The sequence below is a fragment of the Akebia trifoliata genome, chromosome 4, assembly GCF_017979445.1.
Source record: "Akebia trifoliata isolate Shusen 1 chromosome 4, ASM1797944v1, whole genome shotgun sequence".
Classification (NCBI taxonomy): domain Eukaryota; kingdom Viridiplantae; phylum Streptophyta; class Magnoliopsida; order Ranunculales; family Lardizabalaceae; genus Akebia; species Akebia trifoliata.
In genome coordinates, this window is record NC_141378.1 from 9,987,623 (window position 1) to 10,003,902 (window position 16,280).

Here is a 16,280-nt window from a genome sequence, read left to right on the forward strand (position 1 = left end):
ATCATGTTTTTTGATGCCACAAGATGAGCCCAAGAACCCTTAGTAAGGGTGAAATTCTTACTATCTTTGTAAGGTTCTATTTGCAATTTAAAATTATTAATTAAAGGATTTTTGAATATTTTAATAATTTTATAATTTTAAAAATTAATCAATGTGATTATAAAATTATTGGATTGTAATTTTCAATGTTTTTTTTTTTTACCAAAATGACTTGACAATTGTGAGATCCAAATTTTGGTGTCGAACAACTTCTACCCCACTTTCCATCATTTTGATAATAAAGATTCATGAAGGATCATATGTTTATATAACCTAACATGTAAATGCACTTGTGAGATGAATTTTAACCATTGGATTTCACATTTACTTGTTGCGTGAAGGGTTGCAACCTGTGCGACTTGAAGGCTTTCCCCTGACTCAATTCAAGTCATATAACCCTCAACCCGATATCAACTCAACCTAAGCATTGAGCTCGTTAACTCAATCTCAATCGAGCTTGAGTTTCTAAATTCTGATTGAGCTTGGATTAGTCCAAGGTAAGTAATTTTGGTGGATTGGACTCGTTGAACAAGTCCAAATTTTTTATTATTAACAAAGAAAGTTGGTATCTAAAACAAGAAATGATTAAAAAATATTTTAATAATTAATATAAAAATATTTATATGATATAATGTAGCATCGGATTCGACTTGAGTTGGGTTGAGTTATTCTAACCCAGTCATAATTTGTATTCAACGTAACTTGGACCAAGCTCGCCTGTCAATCACGTCTAGCCCGAGTTGAGCTCGGGCCAACTCATCCAAGCTACAACCCTAGTGTGACCTTTTGAGTTCATTGAACCAGCCTAGCCTTTGAGACTAGTTGAAACGAATTGGTTAACAGAGATCTGATCTGTTCCTTACCGGATCGGTACAAATCGTCACTGATCCGATCCATTGACAGCCCCAGAAGGATGACCAATGATTGGGACGAGTCATCTCGGTTTTTGACCACGTTTAAAACGTGTTGTCCTTTGTTAATTCCGTAACTTATCCACACATGACTCACTCGACCAATCGCCACATCCATCCACCTAGCAGAGGACCAGTCTGTCGTCAGTTACAGTCGTTGGAGAGACCGCTCCTCCCAGTGTCCTTTCTTTCGTCAGCCCCACCATCTCTGCAACGATTGATTCCTTCATCCAACGGTCCAGATCTCTCCATCTCTCTCTCATTTTTAACTAAGAAGAAGAAGAACTGGAGACTCTACAAGAAACCACAACTCAGTCCCTCCGTTACAGATCACCTTCATCACCTGATCTAAACTCCCAAACCCCCTCTCGACCGTCTGATCAAAATCAAGTTCATCAAATGGACAAGATGCTGAAGCGGACGAGACAAGAGTCCATCACCAACAAGGTCTACAGGTTTCGAGGCGCCATTATCGTAATCTCCATTCCTCTCTTTCTCATCTTCTTCGTTCTCTCCTTCATGCCTCGCTCTCCTACCGAAACATTTCAACCTGATCTCCTCCGCAACCGAAGAACCTCACCAGATCATCTTCATCTCAAGCTTTCAAGTAAAACCTATGCGGTGATCTTTGATGCTGGAAGCTCTGGTAGTAGGGTTCATGTGTTTTGTTTCGATCAGGATTTGAATCTTGTACCGATTGGGAAAGAACTCGAGGTCTTCGTTCAGGTAATCAGTTCTAAATTTAACCAAATTATGCGATTTTTATCTGCATTTTATGAGTTATAACATTACATCGTGCATGTTTTCTAGTTATTTTTTATTTTGATATCTGATTACTTGTAATTATAGAAAAATCCCTACTTGATTGAGTATGCGAGTAATCCTCAAATATACCTCTAGTAGGCGTTTTTTCTTCTTCTGAATTATATGAGCTAGAACAATACCATGTGTATGATTTCTAGTTATTTCTCATTTTGATCCGAGTACTTGTAATTACATAAGAAAAAAAAAACAGCTTGAGTGGGTGTGAGATTAGTCCCCAAATGTACCCATTCGTAAATTTAACCAAATTAGGCGAATTTTATCTGAATTGTATGAGCTAGAGCAATACAATGCGCTTGATTTGTAGTTATTTCTCATTTTGTTCTGAGTACTTGTAATTATAGAAAAACACTTGTTTGAGTGAGTATGCAAGTAGGCTCTCCTTAATCTAACCAAATTATGCAATTTTTACCTGAAATTTATGAGCTATAACAATGCAATGTGCATGATTTCTAGTGATTTCTCGTCTTGATTTGAGTAATTGTAATTATAGAAGAGAAAAAAACCAGTTTAAGTGGGTGTCAGCTTAATCCCCAAATGTACCCACTCCTACATTAAATCAAATTATGCAATTTTTATCTGAACTATATGAGCTAGAACAATACAAGGTGCAAGATTTATAGTATTTCTCATTTTGATCTAAGTACTTGTAGTTACAGAAAACCCCTGTTTGAGTGAATATGTGAGCAATTCCCAAATGTACCTACTTCTGAATTTAAACAAATGACATATGAGCTAGAACAATACGATGTGCACGCTTTGTAGTTATTTTTTATTCTGATCAAGTACTTGTAATTATAGAAAAAAAAAACAGTTTGAGTGAGTATGGGAGTACTCCCCAGATGTACCCACTCTTAAATCTAACCAAATTAGGCCAATTTTATCTGAATTATATGACCTAGAATTTTTTTTTAATGTGGTTTAAATCCTGCAGGATTTGAGATAGTACAATGTGCATGATTTCTCATTCTGATTTGATTACCTGTAATTTAGAAGAATAAAAAAAAACCTTATTTTGAGTGAGAATGCAAGTAATCCCCAGATGACAGCAGAATCACTCGAGTTTTTGTTAGAGGAAGCAGAAGTTGTCGATCCAAAAGAGCCCCACTTGTAAATTCAACCAAATTAGGAAGTTGCTGTTCGTGAAGCCCCGAATTATATGAGTTAGAAATTGTTAAATTAGTTTAGATTCTTCAGGATTTGAGATCTTAGAATATGCATGCTTTCTACTTAATTCTCATCCAAGTAGTTGTAATTTTAGAAGTTCTATGGTTTCACATGAGAAATCAGTATGAATATAACCTACATGTCCAATCTGAACTGTGAGCTTGAGGACTTCTGATTTTCATTTGGGCCATGGTGAGCACTAATGCTCCTAGGATCATAGAAGCAACACTGCAGTTTAAGAAGATTTGTTGCATAAATAGAAATATGTGACATATTTGTAGAAGCAGTGATTTTAGGTGTGATAGAAAGGAATGCTGTAACTGGGGTGGGTGACAAGGGAATCACTTATTTCTTTATTGAAGGAAGCAGAAAGCATTGTTCCTCAAGAGCCCCACTCATAAATTTAAACAAATTCGGTAATTTGTATGTGTGATGCTATGAAATTATATAAATTTGTTTTATCCATTCAGATCCTGCAGGATTTGAGATGACACAATGTGCATGCTTTAGTTTTTTTGTTCTCATTTTGATCTGACTATTTATAATTATAGAAAAAACCTGGTTTGAGTGCTTATGCGAGCAATCCTGAGTTGGCAGCAGAATCACTCCAGTCTTTATTGGTAGAAGCAGAGAGTGTCATTCCCCGAGAGCTGCGTCATGAGACACCAGTCAGAGTTGGGGTAATTTGAGTTGATTTCATAGTACTTTATTTGGGCTAAATTGCTTGATTTCCATTGCCGATCATTGTGCATGAAATCGATTCCGGCATCAATGTAGGCAACAGCAGGTCTAAGGCAATTGAAAGGTGATACTTCTGATAGAATTTTGCAAGCGGTGAGCCCTTTCTCTCTCTCTTAAATCCTAGTGTGGCTCTTCTTGCTAATGTTGAACTCTTTGTAAAAAGCTTGCACCACCTTTACTTGGTTGTGAACTTTTTGTCCAACAGGTCAGGGATTTTTTACACAATAAGAGTTCATTGAAATCAAAACCGGATTGGGTCACTGTTTTGGATGGATCTCAAGAAGGCTCCTTTCAGTGGGTATGTTATGTAAAAGCTTTCTTTGTCTAGTTTTCCGTAGTCTAGCACTCGAAACAGAATAGTATTTGTTTTTCAATGCTTATTTATGTGTATATGTGTGCGTATGTCCATCATTTTCTATCAATTAACTTCTTCTTTTTTTTTTATAGGCAACAAAAATGTATTTTATTAACTGATTGGGTTAGAGATTCTTTAACTAATTCACGATGTAGTTTGGATATACCTAGGATCCTTGAATAACATTTGGAACTTGGGTCCCTTTTTTTGTACGTAAGCTGGGGTTAGACAGGCACCCGACCAGATATGTTCATTTTAGCAAAAGCGTATGATCTTTAGCATATACAACCACAAGCCTAGGTCTGCCTTCTGTAGGACATATGGGATTTTTACTGATTTCCCATCCTTCTTGCGTGATTCTGTCCATATTCTACTCCATTTTGATTATAAAACAACCGCACTTGCAAAGTCAAGCATGCAGCCAAGTCCACTTTCTTTCATTAAATATTTGTAGATCCGTTAGTGGACGTACTGAAATGTGGTTCAAAGTTTGACTGAGTTGGCCTAAACAAAATTTAATAATTCAACAGTATTTTATTAAAAGGTGTTGGGCAAGCTTAAGACGGAAAGGGAAAGAATTGATGGAATGGAGCTACAGTTTGTCTTATGTACATCAAATCAGCGCAATAAAGATAGGCATTTTGTTACATTTTTGTCATAACTGCTTTCAAGTTCCTTTTTCATTTGAAACCTGTCTAGCGGGATCCGGACAATTTGATTCCATCAAATCACTTTGATTTACAGTAGTAAGTCAACGGTGCGGATCCAATTACATACTAAGTAGATTTCTATTGACATCAAGGCTTGCCCAATTTTCCTTTTCTTCTTTGTCTGATCCAGAAAATGTACTAGTTATAACAGTGCCGCTCAAAGCACCATGTGTTGGTAGGTAGACATATAAAGTTTTAAGCTTTCTCTTAGTAGGATCTTCATGTATCACCAAAACATGTTTTTTAAAGATATTAGATGTGTTCCGATGTCACTCTTCCTGGACTATTTTTGTAGAACAAATTGATTATTGATTTGCTGTTAAATCCAAAAGATCTCTCCCCTACAGACTAATATTGATTTGTTAAACTCTCTTGAAATATATTAGATATAGGGGACAACTTAACTAATATTAGATACGTGGACAACTTAACTAATATTAGATATGGGGACAACTTAACTACATGATGCAGGACGATGTCCCCATCACTACATCATACTATCTTTTATTTAATTTTATTCTTAATGATTAAATGGAAATAATGGGATCTTCACTCTCTTCTAAATCTCATATATTTCCATGAATAGTCCTAGGTATGGTGTCTAGGCTGAAATTGCTTATTGTTTGCAGGTAACAATAAACTATCTATTAGGAAATATAGGAAAGAAATACTCGGGTACAGTCGGAGTAGTTGATCTTGGAGGCGGATCTGTTCAAATGGCATATGCTATCTCAGAAAAGGATGCTGCAAAGGCTCCGAGAATATCACATGGGGAGGATACATATGTGAAGCCATTGCTTCTTAAGGGAACCAAATACTACCTTTACGTTCACAGGTTATCAATCTTCCCTCCTAAATGAATCGATGTTTCTAGGTCTAAACTTGATGATTTCTACCTATCCAAAAAAAAAAGAAGAAGAAAAGAACTGATGACATCTGGGCCCATTCATGATGGTTGCAGTTACTTGAATTATGGCTTATTAGCAGCTCGAGCGGAGATTCTGAAGGCCGTTGGAGGCTCTGGAAATCCATGCATTTTGAAAGGCTATAATGGTATGTTGGGTATCTGCATTTGCAGGCATTCATTCCTAACCGATGAAGCATCGTGTTAAGAAAAATAGCTTTATTTAAGAGAGCTGCTATTGGCATGCCAACTTTTACTTATTACACTCCGATTTCTTAAATTATTTATTACACCCTAATTAAAGATTAAAACACACCATTCAAACATTACAAAGGTTTGGATCAAATTATAATCTCAACATTACAAAGTTTTATAACACTTATTCAAACAATTTCAATAGTTGTTTACAATTATGATTAGGCTCATATAAAATCTTAAACCAAAAAAATTGAAATATAGCATTAAATTAAATTAAATTAAAATCCGAGAGATAGCTTATATTGGCAACCCAACTTTTGCTTATTCTCAACCATTTACTTATTTTCTTTACTTTTAATTGGCGTGTAATAAGTAAAAGTTGGGGGTGCCTTTAATAATTGTCTTCAACACTAACATATAAAGCATGTTTCTTAGTATGACCTAATCCTAATGTAAGAGTGCACCATATTAGCTATTTTTTCCAGTTTATCATCAAATTATGCCCTTGATTTGCTTGTGCATTATCACCATAATGGCATAAATTAATGACATTTGTTGATAGTTCATCTTTCTTCAATCTGGTTCTTTTGAATTTTAACTTACAAATTTTTTCTGAAACTCTAATGTTGTATATTCTTCCCAAGGTTCCTACAACTATGGAGGAGTGGACTACAAAGCATCAGCCTCTCCATCTGGCTCCAATTTGGTTAAGTGCAGAGGGGCTGCCTTAAAGGCTCTCAAAGTTAATGAATCAACTTGCACACACATGAAGTGCACATTTGGTGGGATATGGAATGGTGGTGGAGGAGATGGACAGAAAAATCTATTCGTTGCTTCATTTTTCTTTGACAGGGCTGCTGAGGTATCGATCATACAGAATTTAGATGCTTTAGAACACTTCATTTGTCAATAAGTTTGTAGATAATTTTTTTTTGATGTCCCTACTAAACAATTTGAATCTTTCCACGCATAGGCTGGTTTCATAGATCCAAACAAACCCGATGCCGAAGTTCGGCCCGTGGACTTCGAGGATGCTGCGACGCGTGCTTGTCAAACAAAACTCAAGGATGCCAAATCCATATTCCCACTCGTAAGCGAGGATAACCTGCCGTATCTTTGCATGGATCTCACATATCAGTTCTCGTTGCTTGTAGATGGGTTTGGTATGTTTTTATATTCAGTTATATCTGCGAATGCTTCTTCTGACTAATCAACTAACATCCCTTCAATTCAAACTTCATATTTTGGGATTCTAATGTTTACATTTGCTGCTATTTTGGCTGAACAGCCCTCGATCCACGGCAAAAGATTACGTTGGTGAAGCAAGTGAAGTACGGGAATTCCCTGCTTGAAGCTGCATGGCCGCTTGGTAGTGCCATTGACGTCGTGTCGTCATAAATGGAACACATTTGAGCAGTCATTTTTGGAAAATTGGCAGTTTATGGGTGGCCATTCATGCTCAGTCACACTTTGATGTTCTTTAGCTGAGTAGAATCGAGTAGGTTTGAACTTTGAACCTTTAAACCTTTAAGGGAACTTATATTGTTTTTTCTTGTCTAATTTGAGAGGAGAGGACCATATGAATGTGATTGACCATCCATTTGTAATTTATACTCTTTTTCTCTGCAGAACCAAACAAGTACCATTTACATGTTCTCCCCTAATAGAGAGAACTCTCTCAAAACCTTTCTAGGTCAACTTTGTTACCATATTTTTTTAGTGGCCAATGTTGTTGAACACAAAACACCCAACACCATTAGAGTTATTACAAAATACTATTTAAGATACAAATGCCCTAAATCGATCTAAAATCAATTTTTGATATAAAAACTAGTATCCTACAAATTTCAGAATACGGTTTGCAGTAGATGTAGCTTTTTCATTCAAAATTTTTGGAAATGATACTAGGGTCTTGATGTTTCTAAACCTTACGCCTTGTGCATTTTTAGAAGAAATCAGTGTGATCGGTTATGTCTAGTCATTTAAATCTGAAGTGTTTCTTACAATGGATTTGAAACCCAATGTTCTTTTATAGGTGTACATGATGCAAAGTGATTTGATCCAACAGTTAGGAATGAGAAACTCAATTTTTGAACTCTCTTTCCATGTATTGTAATAAGGAAAAGAAATGCAAGGACCTTTGATCCAATTGCCTTTCCACGTTCTTAACCTTGGATAAATGGTAAATATTTCACTAATGGTGTGATTTTATTAAAGGATGATCTATAGCCTTTTATTATGGGTGATTTAGCCATGCCCCATTACATTTTGATCAATATTAGAGATATCTCCACCCACACTTTTTTTTTAGGGTAGATTACTTAAAGGATCTTGACGGAGGGATTTATTTCTAAATAGCCCCTAAGTTTTGGGTGGTAATTTGATAGGACATATAGTAAACTTCTAATTTCTTAATGGTCCCTCATTATTGGCGAACTCACCGTCTTTTATTTATTGTTGAGTTCACAACTTTTATTGTCAAACTCACCAATTTATTGTAGAGTTCACCATTTTTTTTATTGTCGACAAGATACATGGATAGATCAAATAAAAATTTAAGATGATGACTTGTTTAGATGATTTCAAACCAAGAGTTTATTCTTGAATGATTTTCATCTAAAAACTTAAGAAAAAAAAAGTGAAAAAATCTTAGTTTTTTACATATATCTTTAAAATGTTTGAAAATTCTTTGAAATGACTCCTTCCTTCTTAAACCCTTTTCAACGGAATGAAGTCTCTAAAACTCAATTGAAATGCCAAAAATCCAACATTTTGGATGAAGACAATAATTTCGAACAGTTAGGACATTCAATCATGAGAAATGTGGGAGATGAGATCTAAGGACTGTTAAGAAAAGAAAAGTTTATTAAATGGACTATTAAGAGACTGTCCAAAACTTATGAACTATTTAGAAAAAAAAATCCCTCTGCTAGGGCTCTTTAAGTAATGTTCCTTTAAAAAAAAAATTGGTAAGCTACAACTTGGCTTAGATCTTCCCTAAGATATTTAAGTAAATGATCTAAATGCACCATCTCCAACCTCTAGTCGAACCACCCCTTTATTTGTTCTATAATAAAAGTAGCTATCTTCAACCTTAAAATAATTTTATATCTTCCAATCTTCGAAACTTAATAATAAGAGGATATCCATCTAGAGAAGTAAACAGATGAATTTCTAGGTAAAAAAATGAAGGATATTACATATTTTTTTTAGTAAGATCTTTCCATTCAACACTATCATCACAAGATTTTCCTTCATTCCCTGTAAGTCCCATTAGGAATCATAAATTCCCTCGAAAATTGCTTTCTTTATTGATTGGTTGCCTCTGACAAAATTATTTCTTTCAATAATCTTATGGTTAGAGACTTTGCTGAGCCAAATACCTGCTTCTTGTGTAGAAGGAATGAGGAGTCAGTTGGTCATTTATTGATTCATTGCTCGTTCATGGAAAAACTTTGGTTCCATTTCCCGTGCCTCTTTAACTGTTCATGGGTGTTACCACGTTTGGTACGTTCATTTTTTCAAGGTTAGACTCTTAACATATTTTCGGGAAGAAAAAGATACCTTTGGTCCCTTACCCCTTTTATCATATGTTGGGTATCGTGCCGAGAAAGAAACAAAAGATTATTCAATCAAGTGGATATGTATTTGCAAGACTTGATCTTGGGTGTTGGGATTCTTATTTTTTTTGCAGTAAATTGAACGTGAAATTTAAATGGGTAATTTTTTAGGAAATTGTGTTTAGATGAGGTTCTTTGTGCTTGGAGTAGCTTTATAAACTTGTTTTCTTATATTGCGACTGGTTATCTCAGCCGGTAGATTTCTTTGATTAATAAAATTTGTCTATTCATTAATAAAAAATAAAAAATAAAAAAGGATGAGGGTATTTAGATAATTTACATTAGTATCGCAGAGAAGACCTAGGTCAAGGGAGCTCGTCATTAATTTGAAAACAAAGTATCTCTAATATGAATAAAATATTGAACATAATATAGAGGGGCATGTCTCAATCACCCGCACATTGCAAGTTTAGGGGTGCAAGCATTATTTCATGGTGTGGTACAATCAAAACCCAAAAATAAACACAGAATCAAAAATCAATCAAGCAAATAGTAGTTTTGCTTCTGGTACAGTTGAACTCTGCTTATTGGAGAATTTTTCAGACGAGCAAGTAATTTCGATCGAAAGGTCTCTAAAACCTTTCTTCCTCTCTCGTCTCACTGTTGGATTTTGAGGTAGATTTCGATCTCTCTGCATATTACTTCTCCTATTTAATGGTGATCTTCTTCTTCTTCTTCTTTTTCTCTTTCCCCAAGTGTTGATTTTGTTTCCTTGTTTCAAAAACTGCGTTGTTTAACATATTTTTCTCAGATTATGTCTTCTTTATTATAGATTTCTGTTTAATTTTGCGTAATATTGAATTTGGTTTTGCTTTAAAAACCCTAGTTTAGGGAATCGAACTGATTGGTTTTTAGGTTTTACTTTTCTCATAGGGAATTAGGTGTTCTATGTTGACTAGAGTGTGGAATCAGCTTCTTTTGCTAAGTAATTTAAATGTGATTGAAAACGCTTGTATTTAGGGTTGGGTATAGGTCAGTAAGCATTTGCTGTATTTTAAAAAAAATATATAATTTCAGTTAATAGTTAACAGATGAGATTCTTGTGACTCCATTTTCACATGTTAGACTCTTGGAATTATAAAATCAGAAAGAATTGTTTGCTTTGTGAGTTTTCTGCACTTCCATGGGAATCAGATACCTAAATTTGGTTATGGGTTATGTATCATTGACACGACATGTCAGACACATTGGGTCATTGACAATAGAGAGAAGATTTGCTCACCTTGACATGTTGGAGAGGAGGATGGTGCACCAGGACATGACGATTTAGATTCACAAAAAAAGAAGTCAAAATTTAGAACAAATAACAATAAAGAGTCATGATAATATGACTCTCCAGGTGGCATACTCAATCGACTCCCTGATGTGACAAGTTCGGGAACCGTAGACCTGTACGCCTTGGAATACACGATTGCACTTCCCCATAAAAAAAGTATCCTGAGGAGGCCACATATCCCGAGGCATACAGATCTACAGTTCCTGAACTTGTTCACATCATGGAGTCGATTGAGTATGCCACCTGGTGAGTTATGTTATCACGATTCCACAATAAAGCCTTAGACCAAAGATTTGGGGTTGGCTAAAAGAATCTTGCTCCTTCATTCCACTTTGTCCAGAACCAAGCAAGTGAAAAATCTAGAATGCATGTATGGTTGTGTCCTATGTGGACTCCCTCTTTTTGTGAGTCCTTGTGTTTGGTATTTGTTGGGTTACTGGAAATTCAGTTGGAAGTTGGGCACTTTGTATTAAGGATGCTAATAAGGGCTTAGACTTCATGTACATCTGTACTATAAGGAGTGCCAAGTTGCATGAAGATTCATATGCAAAGGAAGGTACAGTGGAAGCGAAGCTCCCATTAAATTTAGTTTTAGTTTTAGATTTAATGGTGAAGGAGGGATAATTAGGCTATGTGTATGTAACACAGTCGCAATGCTGTGTAAGGGGTGAGGCAACTGCGGTGGCTTTGACTTCTGCCTAACTGAGTCAAGGAGAGGTTGAAAATGCCCCTTCTTTTGTGGCTAACCTTTATTGGCACTGACACCTTTCAAAGAATGTGAATATGTATGTCGGGTAGCACTCATGGACACAAGTAATGCCCCTAACAGTGTTGTCAACGCCACCACCACCCTATAAGCATTCCATTAATGGCACCACCTTCTCCATTTAGCAAAAAGTCGCTTCCTTTCCCAAGAGTGAAAAAAACACCTTTTCAACTTTTCCCTGTCCCATGGCCTCAACACCTTTGTCCTTGTAATTTCCAAACAACAAAGCGACCTCACCTCAATTTGTAATTTCCTAACAACAAAGCAACCGCAGTTTGTTATTATTATGTGATGCTATGGCATGTCTAATGGCACCAACATGAAATCCCACATGGTGTCTACATTAGAGTTCATGCCTGATACGGCTACAAATATGTTTTATTTGTTTTTTTTTTTTTTTAAATTTATTTATAACTTTTATAATTATAAATTATATTAAGAAAAAGAGAAGAATGTACATGAAATATATGCCCAATATATTTTATTTCTTACTAATTAAAAAAGTTACATCCTGAATACTATTGTTCTTCTTGTGCGGGTTGAAATTGTTAGAGATTGGCATTTTTTCAATGAATGCAAACTTCATTAATCAAGTAAAGGAATATAAAGGAGGTTGTGGAAACCTACCTGAGGGAATAGGCCAGACCCCAACAAATACAACGAAAGCAAGAACAGGCAAAGAGGGCAAATAAAGCACACAAAAGCACCTACTAGGAAACCATGCTAAAGTGAGCTCCCATCTAAACAAGAAATCCTCAAATAAAATACCTTTAAAGTTAAAGAATCCTTGCACCAGTAGAAGTATAGAACATAAGAGCTGAAATTTTGACATTGACCTCCTGCTCTAAATTCTCATTTCCTTCAAAGATATGGTTTTTATCTAAACAATAGTTGATTGATGAATATGCAAGAATTTTGATTTTTCTTATATTTGTATCCCAAGTTTTTATTTATAACTTACCTGGTTTTTATCTGTATATGATGGAACTCTCATATCTCATCAGGAGACTTAATTTTTGGGTAGCTGAGGCATTTGGTTCTTTTATAATTGTAGGGATTATCTTGTTGTGATGATTTATGGCTTTGTATCTCAATTGTTGGTTTCTTTGATTTCCCAGATTTAGGGTTTACTTGCGAGTTATTTCTTATGTGTCCATAGAAAGTTGTATTTGAGGATGACTATCTAGGTTTGACCTGCACTTGCTAAAGTTGTTCTATTCAGAATGTATAATTTGCAAGCTGAAACATTTGTTGTTTATAAATCAATGGGAGATTTTTTTTTGCTCCTTTGTTTTGTAGATTTTTTTTTGCTCTCTGGACATTGAGCTTCTATTCTCCACCATTGGTGCCGAAGCTGGATGTAACATGGAAGGTGGTACGCATCGAGAAAATGGGAGGCACAAGCAGGATCAGTACAAAGGGCTTCACACTCACACTCAGGTATCAAGCAAATGAAGTTTCTGCAGAAATTAAATTCGGTTCTATATAGATTTCAAGTTAATTTATTGTCTTTGTTGTTTTGTTGAATATCTTGACCCATTTTAAAACAAACAAATAGAATAAGAGAGCTGCTATTGGCACCCAACATTTACTTATTACACCCCCAATTTCTTAAATTATTTATCACACCCCAATTAAAGATTAAAACATACTCTTCAAACATTACAAAGGTTTGGCTCAAATTATAATCTCAACATTACAAAACATTATAACACTTGTTCAAACAATTTCAGTAGTTATTTCTAAACTGGAAAATAGAAATCTATATATATATATATTAGAGAGCTTCTACTGGCATCCCTACTTTTACATATTCTCAATTGTTTACTTATTTTCTTTGTTTTTAATTGGGGTGTAAGAAGTAAAAGTTGGGGTGTCAATATCAGCTCTCTAGAATTATGGTTAGTTTTTTTACGTAAACTCTGAGATCTTATTTGACTCTTTGTAAACATTGTTCCTCAACATATGCCACTTCTGATGCAGTGGATGATTCCCCCACATCTGATGAAGGATCACCATGCCTTGTCAATTAAGTTCATGACCATCATCACTGAAAGGGACACCGCATTCCAAGAACGTGACTTGGCCCTCGCCGAAAAAAAAGCTGCCTTAGCCGAGCGAGACATGGCAATCCTACAGCGCGACACAGCCATTACTGAGCGGAATAATGCTTTAATAGAACGAGACAATGCCATTGCAGCCTTTGAGTATCGAGAGAACACCACAATGAATAGCAGTAGTTTACCCATGTGTCCACCCGGATGTGGAGCTCCCCGTGGAACAAAGCATGTTCACCACATGCATCATTCACACCACTTGGCTGATTCTACTTACCATACAAGAGAAATGCACATCGCCGATGCCTTACCAATATCAGCGATTGCTTCCGAGTCAAATCCTCGGCGGGGTAAGCGTACCAAGGAGACAAACACTGTGTTGTCCAAGAAGCTTTCAAAGCGGTCGAAAAAGGGCAAGAGAGAAGGTGAAGACTTAAACAAGCAAGTCACGGTTGCCAAGCCGCTTGAGTGGAAGAGTGGGTTGGGTATGGGTGTATCAAAACCAGAATGGAAGGATCAGGATTTGGGCTTGAACCAAGTCAATTTTGATGACTCGGCTATGCCGGTCCCTACTTGCTCGTGCACAGGTGTCCCTCAACAGTGCTACAAATGGGGAAATGGAGGTTGGCAGTCTGCTTGCTGCACCACGACCTTGTCGATGCATCCATTGCCAGTGATGCCCAATAAGCGTCATGCCCGTATTGGTGGCAGAAAGATGAGTGGCAGTGTCTTTACTAAATTGCTTAGCCGGTTAGCTGCAGAGGGTCATGATTTGTCGAATCCACTTGATTTGAAGGAACATTGGGCCAAACATGGGACGAATCGTTACATCACCATTAAGTAGGTAATGTGCAATGTTTTGACTTGAAAGAAATGACATTGGTGAGGGAGCACCTGTAATAATATTTGGGAAGTTGTGGATAAGAGAGGAAAGTTAGTTTGTAGGTCGAAGATTCATATTTTAGTATACCGAATCATCAAAGACTTGTCCCAAAAATTTGGGGTCGGCCGAATTAATCTTAATCGTGTCTCAAGCCATGCTTTCTTGTTAATAATTCAAGTGTCTTCATATCGGTTTTTAATATCTTGATATATTTTTTCTTCTTTGGAGTTATCAGTATGTATCTCTTGGGATTGTATCAGTATAGTTGGCCATCAACCTGAAACAGACCTCTGCCATCAAAAGTTTTCTCACTATAATAAGAAATGTATTATAAGATGAAACCATCAATGGACAGTTACAATGAACTCACCATTGCCAATCAGAGGTGTCGATGCCCCAAGTCTGACAAGGCGTGCATCTCTAGTAATATAATTTCAGCCTACCCTCCGAATGCAAGTCCAATTCTTAGTTTTGAAATAAATTCATAGGAACAATTGCAATGAAATCTTCATATTTCTTTATTTCCTAACTTCAACTCTTTATATTTGTACCTAATTTGATATACACATTTGTTACCTTTTGGGGCAGAATATTTTTCTAAAATAACTGCCTAGCCACATTTTTAAAATATTTATCAAAAAGTTCATATACCCATTTTGGTTTTTTCCTCTCAGAACATTAAATTGAATTTATGTTTATACCTTTTTTTTTTTTTTTCGCACTTCATGCAAATAAACTGATTTTTCCAAAAAAAAAAAAAAGTTTCTCATTTTGATAAATATTTTAAAAACAGGGATGGACCAGTAATGGCCTCTTGTAAGACCATCTTGGTACTTTCCCTAACTTGAGTCCAACAAGCCTAAGTAACACTTTGAGATTTCAAGTCTTACTAAGGGTCTAGAGGACAAAATTCTAAGAACTTAAAAAAAATAAAAAAAATAATTATTATTATTCACCATTGACTGTTAATTAAAATTTGGGGGTTCTTTGAAGTTCGGTGATCATCCATTTTCAAAACCTTGAATCTAAGCCTCCCAAAAAATTGTTTTCGGTTTTTTTCGGATCCAGAGTTTTTCACAAAATCTAGGGGTGCTTTGGGGTTGGGATTGCTACTGCGATGATCCATTTGAGCTAAGGACCCTTGACAAGAGTAATACTCATACTACGAAAAGTGTTTTTCAAAAACGAAAAGAGTTACCCTAGTGTTTTCAAACTGATGGCCTGACCCCTTGACATCGGTCATCTCTCATAGACTAATGTAAAATGACATAAATACTGCTATCTTCAACACAAAAACCCTTAATTTAATTTTTTTTTTTTTTTTTTTTTATATTATAGAACTAATCATCTTTTGCCTCTTAGGTAAGCTTTTTTACCCCCCTACTCATCAAGAAAAAGATCTTAATTCCATTTACGACAAACATCAAGAAATTTCTATCACATAAATTTTTAGTCTTCTATCTACTTCAAACATCAAGAAAAGGATAGAATTCCCCACGACGTAAATCGATGACTGAAATTCAGATAATTAAAAAATAAAAATAAAAATTAGGGTTTTCTACAAGGGATTCAAGCAAGAGATTGAAATGAATTGAACATGAGGTTAAATAAATAATAAATCAGAAGTTGGAAGAGCCTAAAGATAACTGATTTGAAAAGAAAAATCAAAGATATAGATCATTGACCAAAGTCAAGGACGCACGTCATCAGTTTGGAAACTCAAGTAGGTGTGACTAAATCCCCCAAAAGAGTATAACGTATAAAACAACTTTTGTACTGTTTTTATTCTTTCAAGAAAAAGAGGAATAATAATAAATCCCTCGGCAAGAAA

The 16,280-nt window shown here is 35.6% G+C and overlaps 2 protein-coding genes across 3 annotated transcripts; both read left to right on the plus strand.

The window, feature by feature from the left end:
- The first annotated feature begins 1,035 nt into the window (after nucleotides 1-1,035).
- On the plus strand, nucleotides 1,036-7,503 carry LOC147403665 (putative apyrase 1). Its single transcript, XM_086439332.1, has 9 exons — nucleotides 1,036-1,676; nucleotides 3,491-3,619; nucleotides 3,717-3,773; nucleotides 3,886-3,978; nucleotides 5,375-5,580; nucleotides 5,707-5,798; nucleotides 6,492-6,709; nucleotides 6,821-7,010; nucleotides 7,136-7,503. Exons 1-9 carry the CDS (start codon nucleotides 1,350-1,352, stop codon nucleotides 7,243-7,245), a joined length of 1,422 nt encoding a protein of 473 aa, XP_086295458.1. The 5' UTR covers nucleotides 1,036-1,349; the 3' UTR covers nucleotides 7,246-7,503.
- A 2,432-nt stretch (nucleotides 7,504-9,935) lies between these two features.
- On the plus strand, nucleotides 9,936-15,032 carry LOC147403666 (protein BASIC PENTACYSTEINE6-like). Of its 2 annotated transcripts, XM_086439337.1 has the most exons (4): nucleotides 9,942-10,082; nucleotides 12,628-12,696; nucleotides 12,809-12,949; nucleotides 13,493-15,032. In XM_086439337.1, exons 3-4 carry the CDS (start codon nucleotides 12,875-12,877, stop codon nucleotides 14,408-14,410), a joined length of 993 nt encoding a protein of 330 aa, XP_086295463.1. In that variant the 5' UTR covers nucleotides 9,942-10,082; nucleotides 12,628-12,696; nucleotides 12,809-12,874; the 3' UTR covers nucleotides 14,411-15,032. The 2 variants fall into 2 exon arrangements, with proteins under 2 accessions (XP_086295462.1, XP_086295463.1); XM_086439336.1 differs by lacking the exon at nucleotides 12,628-12,696 and having other exon boundaries at nucleotides 9,936-10,082; nucleotides 13,493-14,723.
- The last annotated feature ends 1,248 nt before the right edge of the window (nucleotides 15,033-16,280 follow it).

Bases quoted from the DNA above. Each gene is read 5' to 3' on its own strand.
- LOC147403665 (XM_086439332.1), top strand. From the start codon at position 1,350: ATGGACAAGATGCTGAAGCGGACGAGACAAGAGTCCATCACCAACAAG. The intron at 3,620-3,716 runs GTAATTTGAGTT...GCATCAATGTAG, and splicing joins AGACACCAGTCAGAGTTGGG to GCAACAGCAGGTCTAAGGCA. The intron at 3,774-3,885 runs GTGAGCCCTTTC...TTTGTCCAACAG, and splicing joins CTGATAGAATTTTGCAAGCG to GTCAGGGATTTTTTACACAA.
- LOC147403666 (XM_086439336.1), top strand. From the start codon at position 12,875: ATGGAAGGTGGTACGCATCGAGAAAATGGGAGGCACAAGCAGGATCAG. The intron at 12,950-13,492 runs GTATCAAGCAAA...CTTCTGATGCAG, and splicing joins GGCTTCACACTCACACTCAG to TGGATGATTCCCCCACATCT.